Here is an 11,551-nt window from a genome sequence, read left to right on the forward strand (position 1 = left end):
TGACGTCATTGGCCTCTGGGAGGTATCCCATAATGCTCTGTTGTGACCGCTCTGGACATTCACACTCTGCTGCACCATGAGCACGTAAACAAGAAATAGCTCCTCTCCTCAAGCCCCAGGAAATTTTGAATTCCCATTTCCTGTTTGGTCAGCATGGAGAGAGCTTTGTAGCTGAACAGCTCATGATGACTGCATGCCCCAAAAGCGCTCCAGCCTGGAGTCAACCTGAGGTTTTGGATCTCATCAGCTTGTGGGACGAAGAGTCTATTCTGGCTCAGCTCCGAGCCAGCAAAAAAAATTTAGATATCTATGAGAAGATATAGTGTGTTATGGTGGAGAAGGGCCACAACAGGGATGCGCAGCAGTGCCATGTTAAAATCAAAGAGCTGAGGCAGGCATAACAGAATACTAGGGAGGCAAACAGTCATTCTGGCTTGTCACCGAAGACATGCCACTTTTATGAGGAGCTGCATGCAATTCTTGGCGGTGACCGCAGAAGAATTCCAGTCCAGGATGAATGAGGAGGACTCTGTGGACAAGGAGAATGAGGATGAGGAGAACAGGGGCATTAGAGCAGGGTATCCATTCTTCCAGAGAGCCAGGACCTGATCGTTACCCAGAGCAGCATAGCCAGGAACAGGACAGCATTACAGAGCAAGATGCAGGACTGTTCATTACTCCAGAGCAGCACAGCTGGGAACAGGACAGTGTTACAGACTGAAATGCCGGGGAAGGCACATCTGGTGAGTGTGTATACCAAATCACATTTCTGTGGTCATGTCCCCGATCCAGCTTCTTATTTTTGGGGAAAAAGGAGTTTGTGTTTTTGTGGGAATGGGCTTCCTGGGGGTTGGTAAACTTCAGCAGAAGGTTACACCCTGAACAGACTACTTATGTGCACAGGGATGCTCCAAGAAATCTCTGTGAATATTTCCAGGAAACTTACATGTAGGTACTCTGCAATCCTTTGCAGAAGGTTTCTGGGGAGGGCAGCCTTATTTCTTCTGCCACGGTAGGACACTTTTCCCTGCCACTCTGCTATTAAATGAGCTGGCATCATTGCGGAACACAACATAGCAGCATAAGAGCCAAATAGAGACTGATATCACACATGGTCAGCTAGGGAAGATGGCGCAAGTTTACTGTACCCGATTACTATAGTCACTGCGTGTTATTCTGCTGCCGTGGATGGTGTCTCTACAAAGACAATTCCTAGCCATGATATTGTTGGCATGGGCATTATGGGTCTGGGAACTGGTGCCTCCTTTTTTTTTCTCCAGCGACATTTCACCCACACCCTTCTCCAATCCCTTTTGATCACCTCCTCCCAAACCAGTTTTTGGGATGGTAAAGGGGAGCCCAATGATCCTTCTCCTTGATTATGTGTGGATTGGGGACTTTAGTGCTATACAGACTTCCTTCTAATGGATGCAAGGGCCCCTTACTTACCATGTCTGGAATGGCAGTCCAACCTGTGTGATAGGTACAGATTGGTATGTGGGTCTGGCTTTGCCTTGTGAATATGAAAGGGAGTTTGTTTTAAATTGTAACATTTCTTTTACTCCATGGGATCAGCTAACAATGGCAACTTTGTGCTTTGCTTGCCTTACAGTGGACACCTTGGCCTTCACCCCATCTTCCATTCCCTCTGAGAGCCTTTCCTAGATTAGGAAGCGGAAAAAAAAACTCGGGATGACATGTTCAAGGAACTAATAAACACCTCTGCGGCTGCTGACACAGAGCTCAGATCCTGGAGGATGTCCTTGTTAGAAAAACTAAACATGGACATGGAACACAGAATATCATCACAGGAGCAGGAGCATGCAACACAACAGGAGATGTTGTGTATTATGAGGGATCAGTATGACATGCTGAGGCATCTGGTGGAGCTCCAGAAAGAGCAGCAGCAGGACAGACTCCCTCTGCAGCCCCTGAAAAATGCTCAGCCAACAAGCTGTTTCCCAACCCCCATCCTCCCAAGTGCTCTAGGAGGAGATTGAGCAGGATGCAGTACATGCTGCACTCCACGCTGGTGAAGGCGACCAGAAAGAGATGACGGCCCCTTTAAGAACTAGAAATGTATGTGATTTTCTGTTTGCACAGTCACACTTTGTACTGGCTGTCCAAGCAGCCTTATGAGAATGTTAAATTATCTTTCTTACCCACCCTCTTTTCCCCCCCGGTAACTGATCACCAATAAAACTTTATTGCTTTAAAAAACATTTCTCTTTATTCATGGAGAGGTTGGGGATTGCTGGTGGGGAAAGTAGGCAAGGGGGCTGATGGTGCAAGAGTGGGGGATGGGAACGGAAGGCACAACACTGATAGAGGTGTACATTACTGCGGTTCATTCAAAAAACGGGTTTTCAATGCTTCCCTGAGGCACAGTGCTCTGCAGTTGGTTCTTAGCATAGCACTGAAATTTGGCTGCTCAAAATTGGCGGCCAATCTATCAGCATACATGACCCAACCCAAGGGGAACATTTCCCTCTTTGTTTCACAAATATTATGGAACACACAACAGGCAGAGATAACAATTGGGATGTTGTGTTCACTGAGGTCTAACCTAGTGAGCAAGCTGCGCTATCTTGCCTTTAAGCGGCCAAATACACATTCCACTGCCATTCTGCACTTGCTGAGCCTATTATTGAAATGCTCCTTCTCGCTGTCCAGGTGCCTGGTGAATGGCTTCATTAGTCAGGAGAGCAAGAGGTAGGCAGGATCCCCCAGGATCACTATTGGCATATCAACATCGCCAATATTTATTTTTTAGTCATGGAAGAAAGTGCCTGCCTGCATCTTTTTGAACAGACCTGAGTTCCTAAAGATGCGCGCATCATGCACCTTTCCAGACCACCCCATATTGATGTCAGTGAAGCATCCCCTGCGATCTACAAGGGCCTGCAACACCATTGAGAAGTATCCCTTCCTCTTTATGTACTCTGTGGCAAGGTGGGCCAGTGCTAAAATAGGGATATGCATGCCATCTATTGGCCCCCACCCACAGTTTGGGAACCCCATTGCGGCAAACCCATCCATTATGTCCTGCATGTTTCCAAAGTCACTACCCTTCTTAGTAGAAGTCTATTAATGGTCCATCACATTTGCATCACAGCAGCTCCCATGGTGGATTTACTGACTCCGAATTGATTTCCCAACTGACCGGTAGCAATTGCTACCTAGGTTGCTAGCTAGGGTTGCTAGCTTCCACAGATTGATGGCCACTCGCTTCTTCACTGTGAGAGCAGGTCTCAAGTGAGTATTCATGCACTTCAGGGCTAAGGACAGCTCTGTGCAAAGTTCAAGGAAAGTGGCCTTTTGCATATGAAAGTTCTGCAGCCACTGCTCACCATCCCACAGCTTCATAACGATGCAGTCCCACCAGTCAGTGCTTGTTTCCGAGGATTAGAACCGGCACATCACCAATTGAAGATGCTGCATGACAGCCTGCAGCAAACAGGAATTGTTTTGCTCTATGGCTTGTAGCAGGGCGGCCTCAGTAACATCGCAATTTTCCACACTGCGGCTCCTGTTTCAGCCTTGAAAGTACTGCAGGACAACTTGTGAGGTGTTTGTGATGCTCACAATGATAGTGCAGAACTGAGTGGGCTCCATGCCTCTCCGGCAACGGCGTGCGCATGGCATAGACTGAAGGGTTTAGAAAAACGGCACGAAAAAGCATTTGTCCGTTTGTTTGGGACAAGAAGGGAGGACGACAACCTTCTCAAAACCCTCTGCGTCTAGTTGCACTGTGGGATAGCTACCCACGGTGCACTGCTTTGAATGTCGAACCAAGCGTGGCTATTGGGGACGCAATCCCCCGACGCAATGAGCGTGGTGTGATCATGTTCCTGCGACTTCTAAAATTTGGCGGGTGAAAGTTGATTTAAAATAAATCGACTTCACTCCGCAGTGTAGACATACCCTGAGACTGCCTTGAAATTGATTGGTGTGTCAGTTCTAGAGAATACTCAGGTGGGTCCTATTTGGAGCAGGTTCTAAGGGCCTGTTCCTGCTTCCATTCTTGTAATGATCAAAACGATCATTGGTTTCAGTGGGAAACAGGAGTGGGAGCAGCAAATTTCATTCTGAGAGTAACTTCATGAATGTATGCTCAAAAACACAATGAATCAAACTGTTGTTCAGTGACCTCTCTGGGGCAGGGACATGCTGTCTTATCTATTTGCACTGTGCCTAACACAGTGGGGCCTGATTCTGAGTAGAGCCTTTCAACATTACCACAGTATAAATGATTATAGCACTAAAGTTCCTACTGTGCATCATAAACAGACACAGTGATTTAATTCAAAATTTAGTAATGAATTCCTTGTGACCTAGATCTAAAATAACTGTCATTTCACTATGTTGTCGTTTGTGTACATGGCACTGAAAACACATACAGTGACAGAATATGCCCCATTTGTTATTGTAATAAAGTTTGTGCTTAGTCCAGCATTGCTGTTAATTCTTTAAGAAAATTGACATATTGAATGAAAATGTGCATTTTAAAATTGTTGTGCACTGTGAAAAAATAAATCTGGTGAAGTGCTGGCTAAGGGATGCAAAACTTTTCACCTGAGGCAAATCTGGTACCAACTGCTCAGGTTCAAATCTGACACCAACTGCTAGTTGATTAGTGGCTTATGTGGAATAAGTTGATGGTCTGTGTGCTGATTTTGGTTTAGACAACTCTCAGTCTTAGCACAGAGGCAAAAGATTGAGAGCATGATCCAAAGCCCACTGAAATTAAAGAAAAGACTCCCACTGAATTCACTAGTCTTTAGATCAGGCCCAAAATGAACACAAAGAATAAACATTAACTCCACACTAGAGGAGGCCCCTCTAGGTCAAGTTAGTTGATCCTTGTGGGGAAGTATATGGTTGTCATTGACTTTTCTTGTTCTGCGGATAGAGGCTGTCAGTCAGTCTGGCAAGCAATAAATTTACTCAAAAAAAAAAAAAAAAAAAAAAAGGGAAATGAAGCTCTATAGATGTAAAGCTTCATAGCTTATTTTTGCTTTTAAGTGATGTGCAGCAAGGATTTGCAGATATCAGATGGAAAGCTATAAATATCTTCCTAACTACTTACTTGTCTGGCAGGCTGATAAATGTCTGTTTGCTAAGGTTTAAAGTACGTCTGATATAAAAAAAATTGTGTTGTCCCTTGAGGTCTTTGTTGTGGTTTCATTCAAAATGCCATTTTTTTAAAGATCTGCAGTAAAATCTATAAATGTTGACTAAACAATGGAATGATTGGATTTTATTTTTTCCATCACTGCATGTTTTGTTCAAGTAACAAAGAAAAATATAACTTATTTGGAGAGCTGAATATTTATTGGTCAAACAATCATGTCACAATAGCCTCGGAATAAATTGAATAATACTGTTGAGAGAGAATGATTTGTCTTTCTTTTATCATGGAGTGAGTGGATCAGCTTCTAAGGGATAAATTCTCATTTTAGACAATTTTTTCATGCTCACGTGCCATCTAATCCAGGGTAGAAGATGGGCCTAACAATGTTTTATCTAAAATATCTTCCACTCAAAGCAAAAATATGAGTGATGTGAAACACATTACTAAGTATGGAATAAACTGTGCAATGTAGACACAACCAGATGTACGGAGTGGTGCATAAATTACACTGCTCCATGGAGAGCAACAGAGATACTGTGCCTCAGAAAAGCACCATACGTCTCAGGGCTCCCTAGGTGTTCAGGTGTGTGGGTCTGAAATTTGGGAAGCACCTTTTTGTGCAGCATATCTTTCCATGTGGAGCCACACACAGAGTTCTGCTGGCTAGCACATGAGGGAGGAGAAAGGGGAGTCCTGGTTCTGCCTACTTCTTCCCCCTTCACATGTTTCCAGAGGGAAGATTATGAAGTCCAACACACATGCAGAAGATGTGATTTTGGGGAGGTGTTACATAGCCTTTGCCAGGGTGAATCTGGTAAATTCTTTCTTCCTCCAGTCCAGCTCTAGATTTCAAATACTAGTTCAAGAGGAGTCAGATCCGCAGCCCAGTAGAAAAATAGTCATTTGCAAAATTCAGGCCAAGAACAAGGATTAGATTGCAAACATCCTCCAAAGTTTGGGGATGTTTGAATTTGGAGCTGTGGCTCAGGTCTAGTTTCTAGCAAACACTTTTCATCTTGGTCTGCTTTTGCTGGTGTAGCTTATTCGTTGATTGTTTATACAGGACCCAAAGGGTACATGGCACTTTAGTGTGACAGAAGTGTAGCTTATTTTGGTCAAGGAATCACTCTCATGCCAGTACAAGCTGCACTTCCACTAGAAGGGTTTGCCAGTATAGCTGTCCCTGCATGGCTACGATGGTAAAATTTTTCTAGCACAGACTAGAAATTTTCTAGTGGAACATAATTTTCTTCATAAATGCTGATTTGTTGAAATCATAATGTCCCGGGTGACACTGTTGATGCTTACAAAATTCAGATGGAAGCTAGACAGGTTTCCAGCATATCCCTGCCTGCCTGGTAGATTTCAAACCTACCTAGTTTCCTTCCATCTCACCTGCTTGGCTTCTAGCAGCCTGACTGGGATGGGGAGCATGGGAGCTGGGAAGCCCTGGTTTTTGGCTCTTTGGCAGCCCAGGCTCCTGGGACTTTCAAGGTCCCAGCGCCAGAGTAGTTTGACAGGTCAGCTGCCTGGATGTTGGGGCTCCCAAGGCTTCCAGTTCCTCAGCAGCCCAGAAATCCTGAGATCCCCCTCTCCCAAATGCCTCAAGCTGCCTGGCTCCCCACCGAATGGGCTGCAAGGGTTCTGGGCAGTTTGGGGAGTCATAGAAATGTTTCAGAAAGGTCTAAATGAAATGTTGAGTTGACTTCTGGGAACATCTACAGTGGTACAATTAGCCCTGCAGTCCGAGACCTGTGAGCCCAAGTCAACTGACCCGGGCTCTGAGACTTGGTGCCATGGGGTTTTTCTTTGCAGTATCAACATACCCTTAGTCACAAACCTGACCCAACAGTCTGCGTTCCACTCACAGGACAGAGTGCCGACCCAGTCTGAGTCACCCTGTCCTGCCTTTGAAAGATAGTCTGTCCTTCCTAGTGCTTATCTGGCACCCCTCCATTTGAGTCCCCAAATCAGAGAGGATCCTACTAGTAAAGGTAGGCTTAGCGTGTTTTTCTTTTATGTCTTTTTGCAGTTCTGTTTAATGACAGTGTGGGTCTTTGTCTGCTGAAGATCAAGGGCTACTGACAGTGAATATAAGGCAAATGCTAGGTGTTACTAAAAAGAAATAATTAAAAGCGATGACAAAGTTCTGTTATTCTGCTCTCACCAATTTTGGATCAACGATTTCAGTGGGGCCGTGTTCTCAACCAGTACTAAAAATAATAAGGGAATAAAAACAGAACAAGTGCATAAAGTAGTTTTGTCAGAAAACAAGCCAAGCAAATTTTCCAGTTAGTTACCATTTAGGATAAAGATATAAAAAACCGTTTGGGAGTGAATTCTCAACCACCGAGCTGCCAAATAAAAAATTAAAAGGTGAACTGCTCTAAAGGTTTGAGCCACTAGGTGGTGGTAAAAACCCAAGCCTTCAGTAATGAAATGTGTGGGAAGAGAAGTTGGAGGCAAAGAAGCGGGTAGAGGAGGAGCCACAGACTGAGTACTGAAGTCATTAACTCTCTGAGACTATATAAGGGCAGTTGCACGGTAAGTAGTTTATACCTGGACAGCCTTGTCTCTATGGATTTGAACATTTTTTTTCATTTAGCCCCTGATGTTGGACAGGCAGGAGAGCTGAAACTTGTGACAGCAAGAGGGAAAGAATGCAGGCTATGAAGATAAATAGAATCTGAAGGAACAGTCCTGGTAAATAAGTACAACTGCTTCTTCATTTTATAGAAAATGTTACCTTATAAAATTGAGAGTAGTTTATCTTAAAAGCCTTTGAATTTTATTTGCACTGAGTGACTGACAGCAAGATAAATATGTTCTGCTTAGTAAGAATTTTATTGCTTATGACCTTCCTCAAAATGTTCTCATTATTGGAAAAAAGGCTTTATTAAAATATCCATAAGTTGAATAAAATACCCATGGTTTTCCCCACAAAAATTCCCTTGTGATTTTAGTGGGCATGTTAAAATATTGAAATCTTAACCACAAAACAATAAAACAATGTGAAACCTGGAATATATGGATTTGTCTTGTTTAATGGTTTAAAACAGTATTGTTAAACTGAACATGTTAGTCTGGAACAGATAAGCTGTTTATATTACAGGTTATGTAAATGTAGGAAGTACAAAGGTCAAGAAAAACATTGAAAACTTTTGCTTAAAAGGCTCAGTCCTTAATTCTTGCAAGAATTCAAATTTTATATAAGTATGATCAGATAAGACGATACAGTCTGATCTCAGTTACGAATAGTGTATTCTTCAAGGCTGCCAGGATTGAAACAGCTGTCAGATACTGTTTGTTGTTCAGTAGGAATTTGCCTGAAAATGTTCTGTGTTCACCAGAATTCCCAGAAAAACGTGTTAGCTTCAGGTAAAGACAATCAATCCTGAAGAATGAGCAGAAGTCTGAGGGAAAAGAAAAATGAAAGGGAATATATCTGTATGAGTTTGTGATTTTAATTTCTCTGTGAGCAAGGATAGCTGGAAAAACCCTATGAATCTATAACAGATTAATTTAGAATAAATATAGAATGTGGAGCTGGATGTACTAAGTTAAATAGAAATATCTGATTCTGTTTGATATTTGCTTTGTCAACTCCTACCTGTTTGTGTCATGTTATATTTTTTTTGGCAGGACTTCTTGCCTTTCTGGAAAATGCATTTACCACCCTACTTCACAAATCCTTCAGAAAGAAGAGAGCATATTTATCTCCGGAGATGAACTCATCCTATCACCACACTTCAGAATTGAACTTGACTACTTTTGGCAGCAACTTTACAGTACCTACTGTGAAGAGCAAATCATCACCATGTGAGCAAGTGGTCATAGCAGTGGAGGTGTTTCTAATACTGGGCATTATAAGCCTCCTGGAAAATATCTTAGTCATCTGTGCAATAATTAAGAACAAGAACTTGCACTCACCTATGTATTTCTTTGTGTGCAGTTTAGCAGTAGCTGACATGCTGGTCAGTGTTTCTAACGCCTGGGAGACCATAACAATATATTTAATAAACAATAGGCATCTAATTATGGAAGATGCTTTTGTACAACATATAGACAATATTTTTGATTCAATGATCTGCATATCTGTGGTGGCTTCCATGTGCAGTTTGCTGGCTATAGCAGTAGACAGGTATGTCACTATTTTCTATGCCCTACGTTATCACAACATCATGACAGTGAAAAGATCAGGGCTTATCATTGCATGCATATGGACATTTTGCACCGGCTGTGGCATTATCTTCATTCTTTATTACGAATCAACCTATGTTATCATTTGTCTCATCACAATGTTTTTCATCATGTTATTCCTCATGGTCTCTCTGTACATACATATGTTTCTCCTGGCTCGTACTCATGTCAAGAGAATAGCCGCTTTGCCTGGATACAATTCTGTCCATCAAAGGACCAGCATGAAAGGGGCCATCACTCTGACCATGCTACTGGGCATCTTCATTGTTTGTTGGGCTCCATTTTTTCTACACCTCATCCTGATGATTTCTTGCCCTCAGAACCTCTACTGCGTTTGCTTTATGTCTCACTTCAACATGTACCTCATCCTCATCATGTGTAACTCTGTGATCGATCCTTTGATCTATGCCTTTCGTAGCCAGGAAATGCGGAAGACCTTCAAGGAGATTATTTGTTGCTATAGCTTGAGAATGGCCTGTGGGTTGCCAAGCAAGTATTAAGTAAACACATTTTTGACTGAGAAAACCAAGATGTAACATGATTGTTTATCAAAAAAATCAGGCAAAAAATTGCTAGCATCTTCTTGTCCTATTTCTACTGAAGGGACTATAAAAATATGTCTTTCTGCCTTATGTTTGTAATAATGATCATGCTTTTATGGAAATTAGAAAGTTGTTTTTCTAGTTTTATGTTATTTGGTCTATTTTACCCCTCCACACACACCTGTAACTATCTTTAATAGGAGTTACCATATGCATGTGTATGAAGGGAAGAAAATAAATTTGGGACCAGATTAAAGCCATGTATTTTAAGAAAGTAGCAGAAATTTTATCCTTTCTCCCCTTTGAATTTTTACGGGCAGGGTGAATGACTACGTAGGTGTGGGGAGGATATCCTTATACCCCTCTGCCAAATGCAGTGAGCATTGACTGACACACAAACCAACACGTAGGGCTCTAGTTACATGTTTCTGTGGGTGCAATATGGCTTATTGTGGCTGTCCAATGCAGACCGGATAGGTTTCCAGCCAATTGCTTCATTGACATAAAAGCAAAAGAATAACTGTGATCAGTATTAAGTGAAGTGTATAATCTATAAACTTCAGGGTCCATACACATCAGCCAACACAATTATGAACAAGAACATATATATATATATATATATATATATATATATATATATATATATATATATATATACACACAAATTCCACCAATTTTTGTATCCCAATCATGATTGTTGCACTCACAAAATACAAACTACACAAAAGGTCAGTGTAATTGCAACATTTCCTAGTACTGAGTGTAGTATTTTGTGGCACCTGTCTGTATTTGTTCCAGTATTCCTATCACTGTATATCTAGGTAAAGATGTGCCATATGCTATTTTTAAGGCTATAGTGCTTCATTCTAAAGGCAGCACTGGATATGGGTTTTTCTGGGCCCTGCAATGAGTACAGTATATATGGCTTCCAGGTAGACATCTGTAAGCCATGTAACATTTTGTGGGGCGAGAAGGTTTGGCCAATGTGCATGTTAGAGGGAGCAGACAGCAGGAGGATTGCCAGCTGGGAATGGCTTTGGGACACTTATTATTGGAGAAAGATGGGTCCCAGAGTACATTTTTCAAGGTAGATGTTACACAAAGCAGGGATGGTTGTCAAGGCATTCTGGGAGTGGGTATCAGCAAAAGAAGGGTCTCAGGAACATGAGAGTCTGTGCAACATGTTTGTGTGGGCCTAAGACAGCATCTGATATGCTTTTCTCTCTGCTGAGAGGCTGACATTTTCATAAATTGAAGCAACCCTCGTACATTTTGTATGAGCAATTTACATCCTATTGTGTTCTCTCAAATATTGTCCTCTGTAACAGCTATGTAATGTGAAGAATATGGGATTTGTTCACAGATGACAAAAGTACAATCGAGGATCCACAAAATATACTAATTTCTCTTTCAAGGAATGATACAAATCTACAGAATGTCCTCCCAAGTGCTGGATATTTTCATTTAGATACAAGATACATAAAACTTTAGAGGAAACAGTTTCAGACTGATTCCACATCTGAAATGTAAGTTAGCTCAGAAAAAATAAATTACTCTTTTCCAAAGTCATGAGGTTAATCTCACTAAATAGTCTCCAGTGAACCCGTTTTAAGGCCTGATCCAAAGCCCATTGAAGCCAATTTAAAGACTCCTATTAACCCAGCTAGTTTTGGAT

At 42.0% G+C, this 11,551-nt stretch overlaps 1 protein-coding gene across 1 annotated transcript; it reads left to right on the forward strand.

Annotated features, from left to right (window-relative positions):
- The first annotated feature begins 7,730 nt into the window (after nt 1–7,730).
- MC5R (melanocortin 5 receptor) lies at nt 7,731–10,464 on the forward strand. Its single transcript, XM_067537427.1, has 2 exons — nt 7,731–7,837; nt 8,777–10,464. Exon 2 carries the CDS (start codon nt 8,860–8,862, stop codon nt 9,832–9,834), a length of 975 nt encoding a protein of 324 aa, XP_067393528.1. The 5' UTR covers nt 7,731–7,837; nt 8,777–8,859; the 3' UTR covers nt 9,835–10,464.
- The last annotated feature ends 1,087 nt before the right edge of the window (nt 10,465–11,551 follow it).

The sequence above is a fragment of the Emydura macquarii genome, unplaced genomic scaffold (assembly GCF_026122565.2).
Source record: "Emydura macquarii macquarii isolate MOO-44397 ecotype Brisbane River unplaced genomic scaffold, CSIRO-AGI_Emac_v2 contig_431, whole genome shotgun sequence".
In the NCBI taxonomy this organism is placed as follows: domain Eukaryota; kingdom Metazoa; phylum Chordata; order Testudines; family Chelidae; genus Emydura; species Emydura macquarii.

Coding starts and splice junctions, on each gene's coding strand:
- MC5R (XM_067537427.1), top strand. CDS start 8,860: ATGAACTCATCCTATCACCACACTTCAGAATTGAACTTGACTACTTTT.